Below are 23574 nucleotides of genomic sequence, written 5' to 3'. Positions count from 1 at the left end.
CTGCGCATGAACAGTACGCACGCACATACGGGAAGGGAGTGGATGGAAGAGCTCTCATGTTGATCTAAACCACAGCTGTTGGGCGTGCGTGTGCGTGTGCGTGTGTGTGTGTGTGTAATATTTAATACAGCTCCCGCGCTTGCATCATCCTCTTCATCCTCCTCATCCTCATCCTAGTCATTCTGCAGCCATGTCGGACTCTGAGGACATGACGGAGTTCGCCAGCATCGTGGAGCGCATCGAGCGGGGCGAGGTGAGTCTCACAAGCCGGCGAGAGGTGCGCAGGCGGCGGCGTGTCGTCGTCTGGCTCACGGCCGTATGGAAGCATGACCGGCTTAGGTTTATGTCACGTAGACATGATTTATGGGCGTTTAAATATGATACAATAAGTACAATGGGTCTTCCCCTTCGACTGTTTACGTCACATTTATATGATTTATTGCCTTTTTTTTTCTATTACTCGTGAAGGCTGGCAGGCTTGTCATTCTCACTGCACAATATTGAGCAGAATGATTAGTCATGTGCATGCATAAAATGATTACCGGTCACTTTTTTTTTTTTAGGCACATAATGAGCACCAATACAAGGGATGCATCCAAATATTTTATCGTTGCAAGGATTTCTCATTTGCCAACAAGGTTTATTCTGATTGTGGGTATTGTACTGCATCATACTGAATACTGTTCCTAATTTTCTGACCTACTATATAAAAGGAACCAAAAGCCCATTGTACACATCAAACCCATCCAAAAAAATAAAGGTAAAAACACTTTTAAAATTCAAGTATTTAAGAGTATTTTTATGTATAAAAATGATAGTTGTGAAAGTAGAAGAAAACATGACCCGATGTAAAGCGACCGAAAAGCATTAAATGTAACCATTTTAATAAATGTTAAAAAAAAGTATGTTATTTCATATTACAAAGTAAAAACTGCTTTAAAATCATGACTCACTACTTTGTGTCGCTGAATAAAGGACTCAAATTCTCTAATTAATAATAATAATAATAATAATAAAAAGAAAATGTAGAAATAAAAAATTAAAGCAATATTTTATTTTCTTAAAAGTTTATTTAACCTGTATTTACCCAGGTATGGCAGGTACGCTTAACTGTTATTATAGGCCTATACAATGGAGGGATGAGAGATTTTTTTTTGCCAGTATGATGTTCCTGGGCTCATAAAGATCTCCTGATCATAGTGTGCATGACGTCAATACAAAATGAGTTTGATAGTCAATTACAAAAGTTATAGTGTACTGCTTTTTTTCATCATGAATAAAAGTAAAGAAATATTATCATGAAAACACAATGGAAGGCCTCTGTCTATCCAGTATTGCCATGTGTTTTTTGCACGTTACAACAGAGGTGTTAAAACGATGGCCCGGGGGCCATTTGTGGCCCACCATCCATTTTTAAGTGGCCTGAGGCATATACTAAAAAATTGATATCTGCTACTAATAAATTGGTTTTATATGCCTTTCTAAATATAATGCAAATATATAAATGAACTATTTAGAACTAGACTAATATTTTTCTTCATACAATTGTGGTGAATAAAGATAATGGTTTCCTCCATCTTCTGCTATTTGTCAAAGATCCAATCAGAGCATATCCTTGTCGAGAATGGATTCAGCTGCTGCTCTGTGCAGGAGCTGAGTGAGATTCAATAAAGGGATAATGCCCGTTTCTTTTTTTCTCATGTGGCATCTCACGTAGCTAAAGTACAAGCACAATCAAATACGTTGTTATATTAACCATTAGATATATTAGGCAATTTGTATATTGTAATTTGTCTGGCTCAGACTGAGGCCATTAGGCCCTGTTGATTGTCAGTTGCGATGTTATCAATGATGAAAGTGCAAAGGGACATTAAAGCTTGAATGTTGGGTCAAGTCAGGGCATCTGTGTCTCTCATGTGGGCTTGAGTTGTAGCCGATAGCATCTCTTGATTGAATGTGCATTGTGTGTACCACTCATGGAAATAAAAGTGACTGAATTGAATTGTGTCGATTGATCGCATATGTTGTCATTACAATATTACATTTCTGTTAACACATTCACTGCCAGCCCAGCAAAAATGCATCATTTGACGTCTTTTTTCCGTCAATGGCAGTGAATGAGTTAATCATCATGGCAAGTGCACATATTTTATTAGATGTACTGTATTATATACACCGAGTAGCCTAAAAATAGACCAGTGCAAGTATTCTTGTTAGATCTGAGTTCTGACACCATTCCTGCACTGATATTGATCTATTTAAAGATCTATTGTTTGAGCCATTTCTCGTGTTCGTGTTTTGAAGTAAAACTGTTGTAATGAGGTGCATGCGTGTGTACAGCAGTTACACAGCGCTGCAGGCAGGGTGCACACTCCTCTTGTGTATGTAGTGGTGTATGTGGCACACTTGGCAGCAGCTGTGTAGTGAGTCAGGGCACCCAGTTATGAGGTGTTTATGAGCCTGGATAATGAGAAGGGTGGGGGTGTCACGTTATCAGCTTTTCATATATGCAACTGGACATTTTTTGTTGAAATACTGTACAAGGGTCAAAGTGTGAACCCCCCCCCAACCCTTCATTGTTATCAAAACAGTGTTTTACATCACGAGTTGTCTTTAAATTAAAAAATAAAAGTGAAAAAAAAAGGAATTCACCACTTTAAAATGTAATGCTACGATAGGCATGAAAACTCCAACCAATTTATGTATATATATATATATATATATATATATATATATATATATATATATATATATATATATATATATATATATATATATATATATATATATATATATATATATATATATATATGTATGTATATGTGTGTGTGTATGTATATGACCAAGACAGTAAACATCATTGTGTTAGCATTAGCCATTAGCTCTCCCCTTTGTCGCGAGCAGTCCATTAAAACAAGCTAAATCGTGGATCGTGGTGTCAATAAAATTGCCATCTTACTTATTCAAAGTATAGTATATTTGCTGCACAAAAACCGTGTTCGTTTCAGTTTGACATAAAGAAAAATGCGACTGTTAGATTGATGAGCAAGGTGATTAAGTTTACGAGAGGTTCTTGAAAGCAACAGTGGTTCCCATGGAGATTCCCCCCACCCTTCCTCTCACGCCTCCCCCTCCCCCTCCCTCTCTCGTGCTGCCTTCACTGCCGAAGTAAGCGTCGGGTACTTCTACTGCTCATTCACCGGTTCTGCTTTCACAGCCGCGTCACGAAAAGTTCACACGGCTGTTTTTTGTCCTCTGCATCAGCTGCCGTCCAGATACACGCTTTTTGTGTTAGGGCACTCAAAAATCGTTGTTTTATGATCTAAATAAACGTGGGAAGTGAAATCCCCTTCGTCATGACTGCGGAGATGCGGCAAAGTAGCACACACGCGGTAAGTAACTTGGAAAAGTTGAATACGTTTGGGGAGACGTTACGTTACGGTTTTACGCCACGAGTTTTCAAATTCGTATTCGAACTGTTTGTCGTTGCAATTTTTATTTTCTCTAACGTTTTGGCGAGTGTAAAAAATATTGTTTTAGAGCCTTTGCCTAACTTTTAAAGTTACATTTATGTCGTAAAAATAGCTGTTTACGTGGTAAACGTGAGCGACACGCGTTTTTGTCTATATTTAGCCGGTCGCCTTAATCCTTCCTTATGTAATGTGCGAGAAGTTGAACCACGCTAAAGACACACTAGACTAGAAACTTAATTGTCACACTGGCACGACAAGTGTACAGTACTTCGTGCTTGCCAATATGGTCACACCTATGTGATAGAAAGCACACAAAATATCTCTTCTTTAATATCTGATAAAAAAAAAAAAAAGAAATCAACAAACTTGTATTGCACCTGTCCATCCAATTAACATCATTGTACTTGAAATGAGTATGCATGCCATGTGGTGGAAAGATAGGCAAACAAACTATTTTAAACTTGGTAAAAAGCCTGTACCAAATGTGAAGAAGGAAATTGGGCAAAAAAAAAAAAAAGAAGCACTGAATGGTGTAAAATGGAGTAGAAAGTCTGCTGTAGGGAGGAAAACGGGGGTGAAAAAGTACTGCAGTAGTAAAATTAGGTTTAAAAAAAATCAGTTCTACACTGGTGAAAAAAGTAATGTATAAAAAGCAAAACTAGTTTAAAGATGAATAGTAAGGCTGTGATTATAGCTACTGGGTAAAAATGTATAACTATGTGGGGGATAATTGGGTAAAAAGTGCTTTGTGGATGAAGCTGATTAAAGACCATGTGAGGGACATTGGGGTAAAATGTCTGTTGTATGCCGAAAAATTGGGCAAATATTTACTATACTATACAGTACAGAATATGGATGAAAATTGTATGAGGGGGAAATATGCATCAAATTAGCTAAAAAGTATTTGCTGCCTGCAGGTTCCCATCAAGAACATCGAGCGGGAGCTGATCTGCCCCATCTGCAAGGAGCTCTTCACGCACCCGCTCATCCTACCTTGCCAGCACAGTGTGTGCCACAAATGCGTCCGGGAGCTGCTCATGCTCAACTATGACGATTCATTGGACGGCGGCTCCGAGTGCTCGTTGCCGGGCAGTCCAAGGTCCCGTGTGCCCTCGCCCTCCATGGAGAGGCTGGACAAGCTGGTGCGATCAGGTCAGTGTGTGATGAGACTTGGGGAGAGAGGAGTGATGATGTGTTGAGCTCAATTAGAGTGGAACCTCTGAAGTCACATACAGAGAAAGTTTCAATTTTCCCATTGAAAATAATGTAAATCAATCAGCTCCAGGATCAATGATTGACCTTTACTAATACTACAGGCAATGTCATGCAAGTGTAAAAATTAACACAGTGATGTGAAGTTGCTTAATGTGATGTAATTTTAAATAATTTAATCTGAAGGTTATGAAATGTAACTTAAATTAGCGCTATGTAATGTAAAGTTATTTAGCTCCATGTTACCCAATGGGTGTTGCCAAGCGATAAATGAAAAACAGGATTTCTTAGGCTGCTGGTTACTAAACGTATGGTCATTGAGTTCTGTGTGACTTTAGGGGCATTTTTTTTCTCCAAAATGTGGGTCAAATTTCAAAGTGTTGGACTTGCGCGGCTCCAGTGTACAAGGATCAAGACAAAGGGCCGAGCTCAAAGTGGGCCGTGCGTTGTTGTGCAGCCCTCCTCCTTTTTGTCCTACATTAATGAACACAAATGATTTAATCACAATGTGGCACTCATGCCTTTCTCGCGCTAATCCTGTCTAGTTTCTTAAAAAGGAGTCACTTTTATGAGTTACGTCTGCTGAGTTTTGACAAGCTCAAGCCTGAATCGTCACTTAGCTGTTTCTAAGGAAGCGGGGGGGTGTCAAATAACCCCGTGCAATCAACAAACAATGACGAGTGAACAAAGGTTTAAGCATGATGAACTTGTCACACAACAGTTTTAGGTTCCCTGCTTAAGTTGGCTTGAGCAGACCAATGTACAACATTGCCTTTTATCCCCCTTTAAGCCCAAAGTCACTCCATTTGAAACGCTGATATTTTTCTTTTTTAAGCTAGAATTGACCAGAATAAACACACATGCTAACATTAGCTTAGCGGCAGAGTCTCCAGTTTTCTGCAGTAACCTAGTCTCCACTCAAATAAAATTGGTTCATTCGTTGGCCAAAGTTGGTTACTAGTACTACTATTTTGTAGTTCTACTTTCTAGTACCATATGGTTGAGCATGTGCCACTCAAAATGAGCAAGTTTAACACATACTAAAATTAGTGGTGCAAACATGGCAGTCCATATAGTCTTCCTTTTGTTGCAGTCTCTCATTGGCCCAGTAGATTGGTCAGTATAACATGTGAGGATATCCAACTCTGGAAAAAAATTAGCAGATTTAAACACTGGACCATTTTTCATTTTCTTCTGCAAGTAAATGTTCTAAATAACAGCATTTTTTTCATTGGGGCAATTGGGATTTATGTTTTCAGTAGTCTATAGAATTAAGCAAGTGAATATTTTTACTTTAAATTAGAACAATAAATATCAACATTAAAAAAGATGTTTTTGCCAGAGCTGGACAAGCCTAGATAAGAAAAACAAAGACATGCTAACATTAGCTTAGCTCTAGAGCAGGGGTAAGCAACTTAAATGATGGAGGGGGCCACAATACTTCATCAGCATTACAGGGGAGGAGCCACATAAGGCCACACATTTCCTAATAACAAAAATGCCATTTTAAATATAGACAAAATATCTGCCGGCCAACAACTAGTGTAAATCTACGTATAATTGAGGCTCATTCAAATGCATTGAGAAAATTGTGAGGAATTTTTTTTTCCTCCTGTAAACCACCCCAAAAAATTTAAAAACAAAACACAAATCCACCTCCAATATGCCTTTTCCATGAAAAAAGGGGGGTAGGCTAAACAAACAAACAAAAAATACAACAAATAAAAAGAAAAAAAAATATTTGAATCTGTGGACGCTGAACAGCGAATATGCGGGGGTCCACTGTAGTAGAGGAAACATAATTTACCCCCAAATAAAATTTAAAAACATGAATTGAGCAACCACTGAAATTGTAGGTACAGTTGACCATCCCTGCTGTAGGTTTCCTTCCCCACTACAGTCCCCACTTTGCTGCAGCGGCACACTAATACAACACTGCTGGACCAAGCTACAAGTGGTTGCTATGGCAATGAGAGGTCCTGGGAAGAAAAGAGTTTGGGGGGGAAAAAAAATACAAACCTGTCTCTTTGGGAACATTCTTCACCCTGACACTCCAACGCAAGCTGAATGAGTTTATTATATCCCGCATGTGTTGAGTTGGTTGATATAGGAAACCAAAACCTCCACTTTTGAATAAGCAAATCTCTCGTCAGGCTGAAAGCCCCTCTATGTGCTAGGTCGGACAGCTCCCCTGTATGTAAACTATGAACAAGCACGCTTAGCTACAGCATTAGAAGACTGCAAACATTCTAGCAAGGATTACAAATGCGCGTTCTGTACGTTATTAATAAGATGATTACAAAAACACGCACACAGTGCATCTTAAGGGCGGCGACTTACGAGTTCGTTACCTCTCCGAAAGAACAAGTCTGCCACCACCACTTGGATGGTCGGTTGCTATGGCAACACTGGCAGCCCAGTAAGGAATGAATGAGGGATTAGTGGAAGGCGAAGAATGGAAGGGGACCTGCTGGCTGTTTATTTATTATCAGTGTGAGGCCTCACTGTGCCGTGAGTGGATAAAGAAATTCTACGCGTTGTTCGTGGTCCACCACAAACTCATGTCTAAAGATGACCAACACGGCATACTAGGGCTTGGTGATTCATCAAATATATTGTTCAAGTTGAGTCTATTGCGCATATTATGACATCCAAGACCCTCCCACCCACAAATCAGATGTCTTGTCATATGACCAAGACTGATATGCATCCAGACTGGTGGAAAATAAATAGTAGTAGTAGTAGTAGAACAATTTTTCAGTTTCACGTCACAACCTTCCATCATAAATGTTCAACAAGTTTAAAGTTTGCAAATGTCAGTTTTTTTTTTAAAAGGTCAGGGAGGCAAAAAATAAAAATACTCAACACACCCCACCCACAGGATGATTACTCACGTTGGCCCGGGAACAGTGAAAATCTGCGAATAATTTTTTACCCGGTATATTGGGGGGAAAAAACATAAAACAAAAATTCTTGAATAAGTAATGATATTACCACTAGAAAGAGTTTTCCCCCACGCAAACGAAGTTGCCCTCCCAAAAAACAAACCAAAAAAATGTTAAATTTGTAAAAAAGAAAGATGCATGAATAGGTGAATCCGCAGGTCCACTGCACATGTGTATGTCTGTCCTGCTGAAGCTAGAGAAATTATCTGAAATCATATTAACACGACTGATGTGATGCAGTTTTTATTTTTAGTTTTTGTACTGAAGTGATTCTTGTTTTGCATGAACTTGTGTCAAGATGCACTCAGTGGACACTTCATTAGGTACACGTGTGATCCCAGTCTGACATTTTAATATAACTTTAGATTCTTCGTGTACCTATTAAAATGTCCTGTGAGTATATAATACACCTTGCATCCGCAAAGTATTCACAGGGCTTCAGTTTTTAAATTTTTTTTATTTATTTATTTTTTTAAATTATTATTATTATTATTATTATTTTTTTTAATATTACAGCTAAAGTTCCTCACACACAAACACCCCTTAATGGCAACATGGAAAACGTAATTAGTATTTGCGTAATTCTTTCTTGGGTGCACATTTGGCAGCAATGACTGCCTGAAGTCGTTTTTGAATAAGATGCCACAAGCCTGGCACACCTATCTTAGGACTTTTTTTTTTTTTGGCAATACTACTCAAGCTCAATCAGGTTGGATTGGGAACATTGGCGCAATGCCCCTTTCAAAAATGATTAGTTGTTTTTCAAATAAGTTGGTCACATTAACGAAACGTGGATAAAATGGTGCTTTGAATACTTTCTGGATGCACTTTCCATGTTAAAGTAGTCTATGCCTACTCACTGTGTTCACTCATCTGTTATTGTATTCAAATCTCAGCGACATGACACTCTTAAGTTTATTCACTACTTGCTCGTGACCGACTGTTTTCATGATGTGATCACACGCGCACACACAATTCCACTCATGCTTTTGTTTCATATTTTATTGTCACCTGTTTTTGTTGATTGCTTGCAGCCACAGTGCGAAGGTCGCTCGGAAGTCGAGGTAGACGCGGCCTCCGGCTGTTGAGTAACTATAGTAGTGAGTACAGTGTCGCCAGTGGACCGTCTATGTGAAACCCTAGCTTGAGTGCTACTTCTCCGCTAGTCCCCACCTTTTTTTATTTTAGCCTTGTTGTCGCTACCAAACACAACAGCAAACTCACACAAGATAGATTTAATTTTTTTTGTGTGGATAATTGCAGGTAATTTGTTGCACTCAAAAGGGAACCTTAAATTAACAATTAAATGACACCAGTAGTCTGTGGAGCAAATTTGTCTCATTACTGGGAAGTGGTTATTTGCTAGCTTTTTATTTATTTATTTATTTATGTATTTTTATTTTTTTTATTTATTTATTTTATTTTTTTTTACTTTTTGCAGTTTCCCGCTATAGTTTTTGGAAGTGGACAGGAAGTGTTAGCGACCTTAGGTTTTGGGTTTTAAACGTTTCAAGATTCAAAACGGTCTGTACTTTACTACCACGTTAGTGATGTACTACACTGTGTTGTGAAAAAGTTAATGTCACCATGGTAGAAACTGAACTAAACCAAGGACTCCATGTAATTGTTTTATTGGACAGCAAAAGAGAAGGACATGAAATACGGCTGTTTAATGACGGTGAGGAAAAATGCCAAGCTCGTAAACTAAAGTCGTTAGTCACGGTTGCTAACATGTCGCTCCAGTTATGTAGGTGGCAGTATTATGTTACAACGTGGTTGACAACTGCCAAGCAAGTGGAGGAAAAGAAGACATTTTTATTCTTCTTTGTGGCTAGGATGATTAGATTAAACTGTTGGAGATCAGGTTAAAATTGTAGTAAAATCTGTTAACGGTTAAATGCTAACAACTTTATGTATCCTACTTTTTAGGCTACTGTGTCAAACATGAAAATTCCCACTTAAACAACAATAGTGAGTTTATGTTGAAACAGAAGCCTTGAAATCACCAAACGCACCAGCACCGTTTGGACTCGCCCAGATTCTTGCTCTTTATTGATAGTGATGCCTTCAGGGCCCTCTGCTCACTCTACTTCTCGTCACCTCTTAGCGTTAATACACAAAACAGCTGGTAATCATTTAGCGCTTGCTGAGGAAGAATTGTCACAAGCAAAACAAAACATGGGGTCGCCAACATTTAATTGCACTTTGGATGCTAGTGAGCATTCTTCATGAGATGGCTTTTATTTTGTTTTACTTTGATCAGAAAAAAAAATAGAAGCTCCAAAAAAAAAAAATCCAACCCAATTTTTAGTAAATTTTGACACTGACGAAATTTTATCCGCCCTGGTTTTTCCTGGCTGACACATTGTTAGAAAACATCAGAATCATCGCTCGGATTGTACAAGCAGAAGCACTGTCGCTGCAGGGCCAGGTCACTTGTTATACGGATGCCACCTCATGCTCATCATCATATCGAGTTTGTCATGATCAGCGGTTGCACTCTCGCAACCACGTTTTCAGCCCGGAGGTCTCAAAACTGTCACGCTTTGTCACCTTGCTCACGTGCACGGCATATAAGCAGTCCCGACATAGTTCACACGTTTGTCGCTCTTCCCACTGCCTCACCCCCTTCCCCCCCTTCCACAGTGTTTTTTTTCCTCACCTGAGGAGTGTTTGATTGAATTTTCAGGTCCTCGGAAACGAAGCGGAAATACTGAGATAAATCCAGCACTCCTCACTTCTCCTGTGCCCCAAAAACGTGAAGCAATATTCTTGTCAATGTGTTTTTTTCTTTTTGTTTGTTTGCTGAGTTGGTACTTGAGTTTGTTGGCTTTGAGTGTGTGTTTTGTGTGTGTGTGTCTTTCAGTCCTCACTGCTTTTGTGACCGTAATGTGTCCGCACCTCACTTGTTAGGATGCTGCTGCATCAGTAACAAGCACAGTATTGTGGAGTGGAAGAAAAAGACAACTCTTGAAAGCACTGTAGCTTTCGGAGGACTTTTTTGTTTTTTTTTGTTTTGTTGTTGTAAATGTGGAAGTACAGTAAGTGTTTATGTGTCAACTGGACAAAATGATAAATAATTTTATATAGTGGAAGACAATCCTTTTGTTACACTGGTTAACTTCCAAGTTCTTAAATTGCTTTTCCTCAAAAGAAGTAGGGATGTAACGGTAAACATCACAATGCGATATTATCACAATATGAACCTCGCGATACGATAATTATCACGATATTGTGTGGAGGATGGCGATATTAAAAAGGTCATGATATTGTAAAAAAAAGAAAAGAAAGAAAGCTCATATTAAAAAAAAGCAAAATATTGTGCTCTTGTACATTACAGCAATGTACATATACAGCATACAATCTCTAATAACACTTAATATTGAGGCACTTACATATTGAGTTTCTCCACATATTAACTCGGTTCACAAGCATATTACGTTGCCCTTCATCTGACCGTTAGTGTGGATTTTAAACATAAAAGGGCCAAAACATGTCATATGAAAATTAAACTGTACTGTAAAAAACTAACCACCAGAGGGCGCTAAAAATGCACAAATGGAAATCAACTTGACATTTTTAACATATGTGCTGCCTTTAATATCGTGTCATGATAATGGCGATATTGTGTCAGTTTTAATATATTGATGTCACGATATTGCAGTTATCGGTACATCCCTAAAAAGAAGTACAGGAAAAATAGCAATTGAAGTGGAAATTTGACGCCACCATGAAAGCTTGAACTGTTTTCGTTATCTTAAAAATTGTATGAGTGAAGACTAACCACTGTAAATTGACAGGAAGCTATGTATATAATTTAATATTTAACTGTTGCTCATAATTTACCAAGCATCATCAATTTTTGGGAGCATCACACACACATAAAAAGTACAAAAAGCCAAGAAAAAAACAAACATGGACCTAGTTTTTGAAATGCAAACAGACCCAAAATCTCATGAGATTTTAGTGAACTCCGAATTTGGCCACTTCTGGCATTTCTGCTGTCTTATGTCATTCAAACACTAAATATCCCCTGGTCCAGCTCACTAACAGCACTTACTGTCTGCCACTGTTGTGATTGTTGAATGATTTGCAATGTTAAAAAAAAGAAAAGGAAAATCCCATTTTCTTATCCCACATATGACTGCTTGTCATCTTAGTGAGCCGCAGTGGTCCGAAGATAATGCCTCCTCCCGGACCCATGAGTGACGGCTGCTTGATTGATATGATGCATTCTGTTGTGCTTCTGTTACATGCATCCACGTATGTGAGGAGCAGTAGTCAAATAGTCATTGTGGATATGAAAGCACGACGTGAGAAGCCCATGCTGAGGCCCTATTTGTGATTATACTATTTATTATGAGTCGTTTTGACCTAATGCTGCCATGAGTGACATCGAAAACAACAGAGCGATCATTTTGGGGACCTAATTATTACGTGAGAAATTTTGAAATTTCTTGAGAAATGTGGTGTTTTGTTAGAAACTGTGCTTAAATGGTCTTTTATTGGAGACAGGTGATCACTATTTGAGGAATTACGGTATTCACAAGTAGGGCCTCAGACAAAATCCCAACCAAAACACTAAAGTCTGTTAATACAAACCTCCGCATGACATTTTCTAACTCCACATCCTCCCCCACATAGGCTCCGTCTCATCTCCGGGCTGGCGCCGAGGCTCGGTGACACCGCGGGTCACCGCCATCCCGTGCCCGGGCTGCCAGCACGACATCGACCTGGGCGAGCGCGGCATCAGCATGCTCTTCCGCAACTTCACTCTGGAGAGCATCGTGGAGCGCTACCGGCAGGCGGCCCGCGCCGCCGTCGCCATCATGTGTAACATCTGCAAGCCGCTGCAGCAGCAAGAGGCCACCAAGAGCTGCATGGACTGCAAGGCCAGCTATTGCAACGAATGCTTCAAGATGCACCACCCCTGGGGCACACCCAAGGCCCAGCACGAGTATGTGGGGCCCACCACCAACTTTAGGCCCAAGGTGAGTACTGCTAAATATACTTTAAAGGGATACTTGCTGTCGATTTTAAGATGACATCACAGTTGCACAGGTTTCTGGTAACAACCAATCACAGTTCAGCGTCAGAAAAACAGGTGAGCTGTGATTGATTGTTGCCTGAGCAACTGTGATGTCATCTTAAATTGACAGCAAGTGGCAAAATGGCCAGCACCCTGAGATGGATAAAAATGGCTGGATTTTTAACTCATAAATATAATATTAATCAGAATGTCATGTTTAAGACTAGTGAGGTCACATATTATTGTCAAGAAATGTTCAAGGTTGACTTCCCCTTTAAACATGAAGTTAGTATTTGTTGACAAAAAATAAGTTGAAGTAATAGTAATATGATTACCGAGGTAATTGATGAAATCGATTCTAGAAAGATTAGTTTGTGACGGCCATAGTCCGGACAACAACCGAAACTCACTTCTTTATGTCGTTGAAATTTCTTATAAGCAGTACAGGGAGTTGATGCATAAGCAGAAAAATGTTGTCCTTTGGCATTTAAATGCCACTTTATCATGCTACTATGACAACATAGATGCAACAAATCAGTCACTTCTCTTTTTGGTGTTTGTTGAATGGTAAATTCAGTTTCTATTTTAAGATGCGGATCAGGAAGCCTGTCTCGATGCTATCTGGAAGTCTCGGGCTAATTCCTGTTTCACTTCAACTTCTTTTTAATGGTTTTGTGTTTTTGAACTTTTTTTTTTCTTTCTTTTCTTTCTAATATCATAGGTTCTGATGTGTCCTGAGCACGAGATGGAGAAGGTGAACATGTACTGTGAGGTGTGCCGGCGGCCCGTGTGCCACCTGTGCAAGCTTGGAGGCACGCACGCCAACCACAAGGTCACGTCCATGAGCAACGCCTACAAGATCCTCAAGGTACGGAATGTGCGCAAGGCTTCGAGTCACATGAATGGTTTTCCTTTTCTGAGTGCTTAGCAGCACTTCAAAGATTTTGACAAGAGAACCTGTACAAACAGTTTTAATGGTTTAACACCGGGGGGTGGGGAACATAAGCATTTGTCCCCCATGACTGTGTTCATTGTGTTTTCAAACTGTGGATAAGATGTATCATTTATTCCTGCTTCAAGTTCCGGTCACTGGGAGACAAAATCGAGAATAATTTCAATGTGTTTCCATACAAACATATCGGTATGCGGATGTCAGTGTGCGGGTATACCTATTCAAGTGTCTGTTCAGATTGTGAGTGAATGTAGGCCACCTGAAAATCTGCTGTGTCTTCATGTGTCCTCTCACAGGAGAAGCTGGCCAAGAGTATCCATTACCTCATCAGCAAAGAGGACCAAGTCAGGGCTCAAATTACTGGACTGGAGCAGCTTATCAGCCAGACAGAGGTACATAACTGCTACACCCAAACAAAAGCCTGGGAAGATGAGAAGACAATAAACAATGCTGTAATTGTTATTTACATTTTTTTTCTCAACCCAGTAGGAATTACAGGCCCATTACATTGCATGTGAAAGCCGACAAATTAAAATGTGGCAGTGGTGTGAATGTCGGAGACACATTATGGGGAGGAAGGACTAAGTCAATTTTTTTGTGGGGGTGTGAAAATTTGCAACCTTTTTACCCGCTTCACTTCAATCCGATATTGATTAATTATGGAACATCAATGAGAACTCCACAAATACTAAATTCCAAAGTTAATTTTGCGGAGGCAGTAAGTGGTCAAATGATTTAGTTTGTTAATGAAAGTAAACAGGTGTTAATAAGTGTTACACAAATATTGAAATCAGTCAACATAACATATTTTCATAATTCTAATGTAAGTAGTTGTAAAACCTTAAAAGATTCTGAATTGTATTAAAGTGCAATAAGTCAGGTCTTCAAATTTTCAAGAAAACAAAATCGGCCTTGTAAATTCTATTTTAAGAATTTATGGGGAAAAAAATTGATATTTAAATTATGTTACCGGTAATAATTTAAATAAAAATTGTAAAAAAAATAAAAATCGAATTATTAAATTATAAATATGAATCGATATTGGGCTAAAAAAGGAAAATGAAAATCGCTGATTTGTTTTTTTTTTTTAAAGCTGGCATTTTACCACCTTTTTTCAATGTAATTCTTTTAAATGCAGTAATTTGCACTGTCACGAAATTGGCGTGAGGGGACAAAGTCGACCTAACAATTTTACACTTTGGCAAAGTAGCATCAAAAGCCCATTTTACACTGCCTCAAAATATGCCATTGTATTCTGTTCTGTATAAATGGCCTGACTCAGAATGGAGAGCAATGTTTGAGAGAATAAAATACGTGTGGTTTGCTTGAAAACCTGTCCGTTGAGTTAAATAGCAATCTCTATTTGGCTAGTTTATGTGTTAAGTGTATTCAGGTTCTTTCGGTAAACCACACAAACAAGGAAACTGCAGATTTGGTTCCTCTAAGCCACGTCACGGTTTGAGCCTGCGTCAGTCTGTGTGTGTTTTTTATCCTGACAAACTGGGTGGAGTTTTGAGGATCAGCTGTTGTTCAAAGACGACGACAACAGGCTCTCTTCAAACAAAGGCTCAGTGTCATAAAATGCATCTATTATTGGTTCCAATCTAAATAGAATGGTAGCTGTGACGATGATTTTTTTTCCTCTTACATTTAATGCCAGTTGAGACAATTATTAATTGCTGGCTTTTGTATGGACTTGGAATAAAATGCAAACTGGCACATATGGTGTCAAAAATTCCCAGTAGCGTGTTTGTAATATTTCACTTGTCTCAAAGGAAAATGGTCAGCTGGCAGAGCGTCAGGCCAACGAGCACTTTGACCGCCTGTTCGAGACCCTGCAGGAGAGAAAGTCGGAGATGCTCAAATCCATTGAGCAGTCTCGAAACAGACGCATGGGACAGCTCAAATCCCAGGTGGGCTTTGGGAGATCTGCTCAATCTTTATTTTTTTTCACATTTTGTCTTGTACAATTTTTTGTGAATGGATTTTTTTATTCCTTAGTGAAATTTTAGAATTGATACCCCCCCCCCCCCTTTGCTAGTCTTTCAATTTTAATTTTTGGAATTTATTTGGATTATTTTGGAAAAGTGTATTTCTAATTTTATTTTGATTGTCTTGTGAATGTGAATATATATATATATATATATATATATATATATATATATATATATATATATATATATATATATATATATATATATATATATATATATATATATATTTATATATTTACATCTTATTAAATTTTTCAGTTATTTCATTTGTTAATTTTGTTTAATTTTTCAGTTTTAATGAGCTTTAATTAGCATAAATGTATTCCCAGATGGAGGAGTACCAGGGCATGCTGGAGAACAGTGGCCTGGTGGGCTACGCTCAGGAGGTCCTCAAAGAGACCGACCAGTCTTGCTTTGTACAGACTGCCAAGCAGCTGCACGTCAGGTATATTTTTAGCACACTTTAAGTTGCTTATGCTTTGTTTGTGTGTGTGAAGAACACAAACATGCTGAGCCACGTGCAGGCAGGTTACCATACGCAGTAAGAAACCTTAAGCCGGGCTAATTGATCTCCATTAGCGGCTTTGGATAAGAACAGAACCTTTGCACTTGCGGGATCATGATACTGTCCACTCAAGCGCGATTCTTAATCCTCTATGAAAGAGAAAAATGAAAATGCCTCAAATGCCTACGGAGTACAAGATTGTGTGTTGTGTGCAGAATCCAGAAGGCCACCGAGTCTCTAAGGACCTTCCATCCATCAGCTGACCCCTGCTTTGATGAGTTTGTCTTGGACACATCCAGAGAGGAGACCCTCCTCAAAGAGTTGTGCTTCGGTGGAGGTAACATCACTTGACACGCACACAACACTGATCAGGGGAGCCAAGTGCAGACATGTGCAGATATCAAAAGTTGAAATAAGACACCGGGTCAATGCTGGATCAATCTCGAGGCCACCTCATTGCTTAATGAGCTGACAAATGAAGGACACGGTGTCTTTTTCGCCATGTTCTTTTCATACCTATCTGATGTCATTGTCTAACGATGATGTATGGAAAGTCAATACATGTGCTGCTTTGCAGTGTTGTTATTGCGCGTTTGATGTAATTACAATCAATGCCCTTATGTTAACAAGAGGAACAATCGTTGCCGGTATGGGCAAACATCTAGCACGTTAGCTATAGATCGATCTGCGACGCAGGCTTCAACTCGCCACTGGAAAAACGGTGTAGTAATTTTTGCATAATCCAACCAACCGACTGCTAACTTATAAACATTCTTCTGTTTACAAACTAGTTGATTGAAGTGATTGGCTAACAAACTAACGTCCTTCAGTGAACCTTGCTTCCTTTATCTTTTCTCATTTTTCTCTTTATTTTTTCCTGCACCTTGTGTGGTAAATCTCATCTGACAAGCCTTTACGTGCCTCGTCACGTGCTGCTGTTTTGGTTAGCAACAGAGTTCAGAGGGCTCAGTTGGCTAACTTTGAACAAAAGCACCCATGAACTGAGATGATAATTACAATTACCACAAGTTTCCTGATCTGAAAAGGGAGGATTGTGACCTTAATGAATGGTTTACGGAAAAGCAAAATGACTGGAGTACAAAAAGATGGCTTGAAATCATCAAGAGTCCTCATTGTGACAATGATCTAGCTTCCATTACGGCACGAGACCTGCCCTTTAAGTTACCAAAATAAAATTCCCTTTGTGAAGAATGTTTTTTTCCAAAACCACAAAATGACACTTGCATTTTGTGGGACAAAAGCGCACACGGACACTTTTTTTTTTTTTTTTTTTTTTTTTTTTGTAAGGGTTTAAAGGCTTGGCCAGGAGATACCTAAATGGCTTATCAACTGCCAACACTTGAATCAAATGAGTGCAGTGTATTAATACCATTTCCTTTCCTGTGCTAAGAGCACTATTAGTCCTCACAGGATGCTCAAACAAAAGATACGTGAAACCAGTGTTGGAAAAAGTATGGCCGCTCCATTCTTCATTCCGGACCATTCAGCTGTTTACAGTAACAGTCCTGTCATATTTGTTGCATTCATTTAGGTCTTTTTGTCCTACAACAAGTAAAAAAATTATGCATTTCTTATCCAATTTTCATAAAATGGTTGGTTAATAGATTTAAAGATGCTCTTTGTAGCAATTTGCCCCAAAATATCTTTGCAGTAGCCTTTTATTTGACCATTTATGAGTGAAACATCTTCTAATTAGTAGATTAACACTTTAGCTGTTCACAATGGGTACTCGTGCAAGCCTCTGACCAATAGTTTTCAGACTGGATTTGGGGTTGAATTTCCTGCCCTCTAAAATTAAGTTTTATGTACAGTATTTTATATTCACATTTAACTATTAACTTTTTTTTCTTTGTCTGTTTTAATTCAAATGTGGTCCATGGGTTTTTACTCATTCTTTCTTTGAACCTAACACTTGATTCCTTGAGGGTGAGACGCGCGCGAGACCGATGAGATTTTGCCATTTCTGATTTATCTCAGAGTTTGAAATAAACTAAAAATGTCTATTTTGGGGTCTGCTGATGGTCAGTGGCAGCTGCCAGCTGTTGACTTGCATCCATCCACTCAAAAGGAGATTGGCGGCGTGCCAAAGAGGCCTCAGCTGTGTTTGCTATGTCAGCAATGTTCAGTCTGCATTATTCCTTCACCTTCATCGCCGACGTCCGCGAGCACGGCTGACACTCAAGTGTTCACTTTGTATTGCTACTAAACACGTTGTAATCAACTTGTGTCACTCTTTCATGAGTCTTGCTCTCGTCAGCCAAATGTAAACAGGGAGCCTCAATTAAAACGGCAATTCTGCCCTGATCAACCTTTTTTTCATCTTTCTGCTTAATAGTTTGCCAGGTTACTAACTGAATGACTGTAACCTTTTCTCTCACACAATTGGGTTTGCAGGATCACTTTGTTTTACTGAAGTGTCTTACTCTATGGACACCAATTTACGGAAACACTGGCTCAATAGTGAAAAATGAGTCGCTTTTCCTGTGTGTAGCAGGAACAAAGGAGAATGGAAAGGAGAGAAATCTGAACCCCCTGCAGTAAAACTTGGCAGTGTTGTGTGCCGTCTGCGAGCAGCCTCTGTTTGTCACTGTAGTCTTCAAACGTCTGACGGCCCACTGCCCCCATTTTGTAGCAAACTGGCGACGAACATGGGGAATAATTTGAAGTCATTGTTTGTGCTTGGATTTCTGCCATAAATATAGTAGTAGTGGGTTGTTTTGTTGGCTGTGCTGTGCAAGATGGTCCACTTGTATGCACATACATTTGCTTCAGTTCACGCAATAGAGCAAAGTACACCGCTGAGCAGGATTAGAGGCTTTAATGGAGCCGTCTTAGTAAATCAATGAGATCCACTGCTCATGACATTTGTCAATCTAAGAGTTTTCCATCCACGTATGATCTGAATACATGTTGGGAATTCCAAAAACATAACTGTGTTGAAACTCTGGTGAGGTATGCTGACAGTTCTTAGATATTAATTAGAAACTGCACACTTGCAATTACAGTGTAAATTTAATTCCTCTTTGCTTCCACCCACCCATCCAGTTCCAGACCCCCCTATGATTGACCTGTCCAAGAGTCGCGTCTATAATGAGGCCACCATCTTCTGGAAGCTGTCCGATGACCACCAACCCACAGACCAGCACTTGCTAGAGTACCGCAGGTGGGCCCCGCATATACTTAACAAATGCATCGTCATCGGCCTTAAAGCGGAAGTCAACCTTAAACGTTATGTTATATGTGACCTCGCTAGTCTAAACATGACATTCTGATTAATATTACATTGTGCAGTGTGAGTTATAAAGCAAAGACCAGCCATTTTTATCCATCTCGGGGGCGGCCATTTTGCCACTTGCTGTCAACTGAAGATGACATTAGTGTTGCTCAGGCAACAACCAATCAGAGCTCACCTGTTTTCTGAAGCTGCGCTGTGATTGGCTGTTACATTGACATCTTCAGTCGACAGCAAGTGAAAAAATGACCGCTCCCTGAAATGGATAAAAACTGCTGGATTTTGCTAATTAACTCATATTCCACTAACGTAATATTAACCAGAATACCATATTTGGATTAGTGGGGCTGCATAGAACATATTGTTTAAAAAAAATGGGTTGACTTCCCCTAGAACATCCAGTCGCTAACGATTCCCTTGGTTCAGATTGGGCAGGCCAAGCCAGTCCCCGTCAGAAGAGGATGTCGAGAATGACGTGTGGCAAGCGATGGTGCGCATGCATGGCGCTAGCACCACCGTGTCCGGCCTGGATGCCGACAGCTTGTATGCATTCAGGGTGCGCACCTGCAGGAACTCCGTGTTCAGCCCTTACAGCCCTGAGGTCACATTCCATACACCCCCTGCACCCGGTAAGAAACATCATAAGCGGCAAAAGTAGTCACACTACCTGTACTTTAGAATTTTGAGGGCATTTTAGAGGGCTGCTTGGACACGAACATCCACAGGGTTATTCATTAATGTCCCCTGATATGAATTATGCACAGGATTGAAGTGACTATTATGACTTGCTTGCTCATTTTGGCCAATCCGATGACTCAAATAACAGTTAATCCCTTTTTTTGTGTTCAGAGACAGATTAAAAGATGACAGATGCTTTCCTATTTAGGTTTTCAATTCTGAGGCACACAATAGAGGCAACGGAGCACAATGATGTTTTGGCAGATCACCATGGTGATTTATTTATTTTTTTTAAAGTCTTTCATATGACTCAAACTAGAGTGCGTGTGGGTGAATTGTTCAGGAGGGGCTATTTAAAGAGACACACAGTCGGCAGTTAGCGTGAGATGCTAATGTAGCAGTCTGCTTCGTCTTGTTAAACAGTGCTAGCACATGACTAGTCCATAAATGTTTTTTTTTTTTTTTTTTTTTTGCCTACTCTGGATGAGAGTCCTTTTAAGTCAGATGGGGGCAGTCAGGCTGCCTGAACTTTGATTCGGACACGTGTTGTGATTGTCGCATCTGCATTCCTGGGCCCAGTGGATCATGGAAGGACTCACTGAGCATCAGTTAATGAGGACGAATTTCAAGCCAGGGTGAAGCCCAGAGAACACGCAAACCCACGTGGCTATCTTTAGCGTCTTTCACACAAAGGCGATACAGGATTTATCCACCTGGGCCTTTTATCTGAGGAAGGTGGAGAAAAGTAGACGGGGCTTTTGGTCCTACCTCTAAAGGTAGTTAGTCAAACAACATTTCATCATATATTTAAATAAAAAAATCCTCCTTCCTTTCACCGAGTTGACTGCCATTTTGACAGCTCGGAATTGTCAATGCCAATTTTTTTTTGTGTTTATATATCGAGATGGCGCCAAAACGTAGAAGTAAATTGTGTCAAGGACATATGTTGAAGTGATTAATCTTGACTGAGACTGATTGTTTTATATTGGTAGGGAGGGGGTGTCAAATACTCACTTTTCTTTCGATATTTCTTTTAATATTCACTCTTCCATACTGTTGTCAGGTAGATGTCAACTTGAATACATGTAATTATAAATGTAGCTCTGCTGTGGTGTGTATGCAGACGTTGGGATTATTATGCCCCAGTTGTGATAAGGACTTCCCAGACTCACAAATAAGCATGTCCTCCCTGGAGTAGTCCCCAAATTGCCCTTCAATGCAATGGTTGAGTGAACAGGGTGCATGTATGGCATGATGTCATGATTTTGCCCTACTAACTATTTATAGAAGGTAATTAATTCCAGCCAAATGAGGAGCAGAGCTGCACATGGTGATTACATTTCTTGACGGAATAGTAAACCAGTTGAGTGGTCTTTTGTGTTACAGCACCCCCATGTGGCCACGTTTAACAATTACACAGTGACTTTCCACCATTAGCTATAATGACAAAATCCGTTATTAGTTTTAAAGGGGTGCAGATGGGAATTTTGGAAATAAGTGCAAGTATAAACATTTTGTTTCATCATAAAACAGCCATACAAAAAATACAATAAAAATGCATGACAGTCAAAAAATGTATTAGAAAGTAGACTTGTATTCATATTTAGATATTTAATTGACCAACAAACAGCTGAATGGGGAGTTAAGTACTGCTCATCCAACCCAATTTTCTTACCACTGTCTTGTTTTCTCCACGCGCAGCATTGGACTTCCTGTTCAGTGACAAGTGCGGCTTCAACACGGAGCGCCTCGTGCTCAACAAGCGGCGGGACGCCGTGGAGAGCGTGGCCGGCGTGGCCTTCCTGCTCGCCGCGGATCGCGTGCAGACGGGCAGCTACGTCAGCCTGGACTACATCATAGGCGACACGGGCATCTCTCAGGGAAGGTAGGCCATAACCGTCATTTATGATGGTGGATGTGAGGACATTTGCTAGATTTCCTCACATAATAATATTAGTTATTGGACTTGAATGTGACGTGTTTATTATCTAAGAAACTAACCATGCATTTTATAGATTAAAATATTTTACTGTTGACATTTTTTCCCAAATATGAATGCAGTGTTGCCATGAGCAGAGTTTTTTTTTTTTTTTTTTTTAAGATACGAGTCATTTGTGTTTTGTTTTTTTGCTTGACTTGCAAGATCAAACTTGAGATATGAACACTGTACTATGTTGGCACACAACTCAACTTCTAGCACTTACACAAATGGTGAATAACCATTTAAAAAAATAAAAATAAATAAATAAAAAAAAAGCTTTCAAGCTGTTTATTGCTGCTCCGAGCTGAAGGTTACAGTCAAACTAAACAGAAAGAAAAGAGAATGACACCTTGTATATCGAACACAACCATAGCTCAGCCGTTCAGTCCACTATTTTAATGCTAACGTGTGTCTACATTTTTGTGCTTTAACCTGTTATGCAACCGATTGAAAAGAAATGATGCAGCAACATGTACACTATTCAACTCACATTCATATACACCCCTTTGTTCTTTACACAAAATAATAGTGCCATACTGAAAGAAATTGAAGCATTATGAATCCCACTTGTGCTCCAATATCATTGGTTAAGCCAATCATATTGTAGCTGGGTTTGTCCTGCCGAGAACTAATCATAATATTGCCTCAATGCTACACTGTAGCCATCTGTCTGTCTTATACTGCCCCCAGGTGGCCAAGGAGGGCGTACCCGAAATAGCAGCGGCCAATTGATGCAACGTGACAAAAACTAAATATATCGTTAGTTGTTTTTTTTTTTTTGTTTTTTTTTTTTTTTTTTTAAAGTGTAATCTTGTTGATTGCTATTTTTCCTTACTAAAATGGCCATTACAGCATTTTTTGTTTTGTTTTTATTTGGGGGTTGGGGTTGTAGCGGACTGACATTTCATTGTGTGTGATGACTTCAATGACTACATTTGTGGTGACTGAATTAAAATCAGAAAAGCCAACCTTGTACTTTATTAATAAAATCATATATTTTAATATATGAAATAGAGGTGTGCAAAATTTCCGATTCTTAGATTATTCACGATTCGGCCGTGCAACAATCGAGAACGATTCACAAATGTCCAAATTCCGATTATATAAATATGCCAAGGGAAGCGAAACGAGCGAAAAGTACGCGGAACTGAAACGCAGTAGCGCGCGCGGTCTTCGGGACGCTTTTTGGGACGGACCGAGAGTACACATCCACAACTCACGCCTCGAGATTCAAAACAACAACAAGCATGGCTGAGCTGACCAACCCACCTCTTCGTGAGATCAGACCTGCTCCGAAAAGGCAAACAACTTGAGGCGGAAGTATCAGCTAGCTGGCTGCAGTGCGTCGGTTAGCGTTCTACAGGGCGCCGCGCAGTGATACGAACGAACGAACAGAAAAGTAGTGGCTGGCGGTAATGGCGTCTGACTTTATTCAGAAAAGAGTATTGTGGTGGAAATGTATCACGCTTTTGAAAACAAATAGTTTTTAGAAGAAAAACGCTTTATTTCCGAGACCCCAGCCAGCTTGCTGGACTATTTTCCTCTCGTCCAA

At 39.6% G+C, this 23574-nt stretch overlaps 1 protein-coding gene across 6 annotated transcripts in view; it reads left to right on the top strand.

The window, feature by feature from the left end:
- The window catches only part of trim36 (tripartite motif containing 36), a 28675-nt gene continuing 5101 nt past the window's right edge, over positions 1 to 23574 (top strand). The window contains exons 1-13 of one of the 6 annotated variants that reach the window (XM_077521071.1): positions 1 to 253; positions 4391 to 4625; positions 8665 to 8730; positions 10320 to 10388; positions 12275 to 12621; positions 13381 to 13527; positions 13908 to 14003; positions 15387 to 15524; positions 15935 to 16050; positions 16326 to 16447; positions 19177 to 19294; positions 19790 to 19992; positions 21743 to 21926. In XM_077521071.1, the coding sequence (XP_077377197.1) occupies positions 191 to 253; positions 4391 to 4625; positions 8665 to 8730; positions 10320 to 10388; positions 12275 to 12621; positions 13381 to 13527; positions 13908 to 14003; positions 15387 to 15524; positions 15935 to 16050; positions 16326 to 16447; positions 19177 to 19294; positions 19790 to 19992; positions 21743 to 21926 (1904 nt within the window). In that variant the 5' untranslated portion in view covers positions 1 to 190. Of the gene's footprint in view, positions 254 to 3168; positions 3393 to 4390; positions 4626 to 8664; positions 8731 to 10319; positions 10389 to 12274; positions 12622 to 13380; positions 13528 to 13907; positions 14004 to 15386; positions 15525 to 15934; positions 16051 to 16325; positions 16448 to 19176; positions 19295 to 19789; positions 19993 to 21742; positions 21927 to 23574 lie in introns of those variants that run through there. The other 5 variants (XM_077521072.1, XM_077521073.1, XM_077521074.1 and 2 more) reach the window with 5 other exon arrangements.

Source organism: Festucalex cinctus, chromosome 5, assembly GCF_051991245.1.
Source record: "Festucalex cinctus isolate MCC-2025b chromosome 5, RoL_Fcin_1.0, whole genome shotgun sequence".
NCBI lineage: Eukaryota > Metazoa > Chordata > Actinopteri > Syngnathiformes > Syngnathidae > Festucalex > Festucalex cinctus.
Note: the sequence above shows the minus strand (reverse complement) of the source record. Positions and strands in the feature narration are given on the sequence as shown.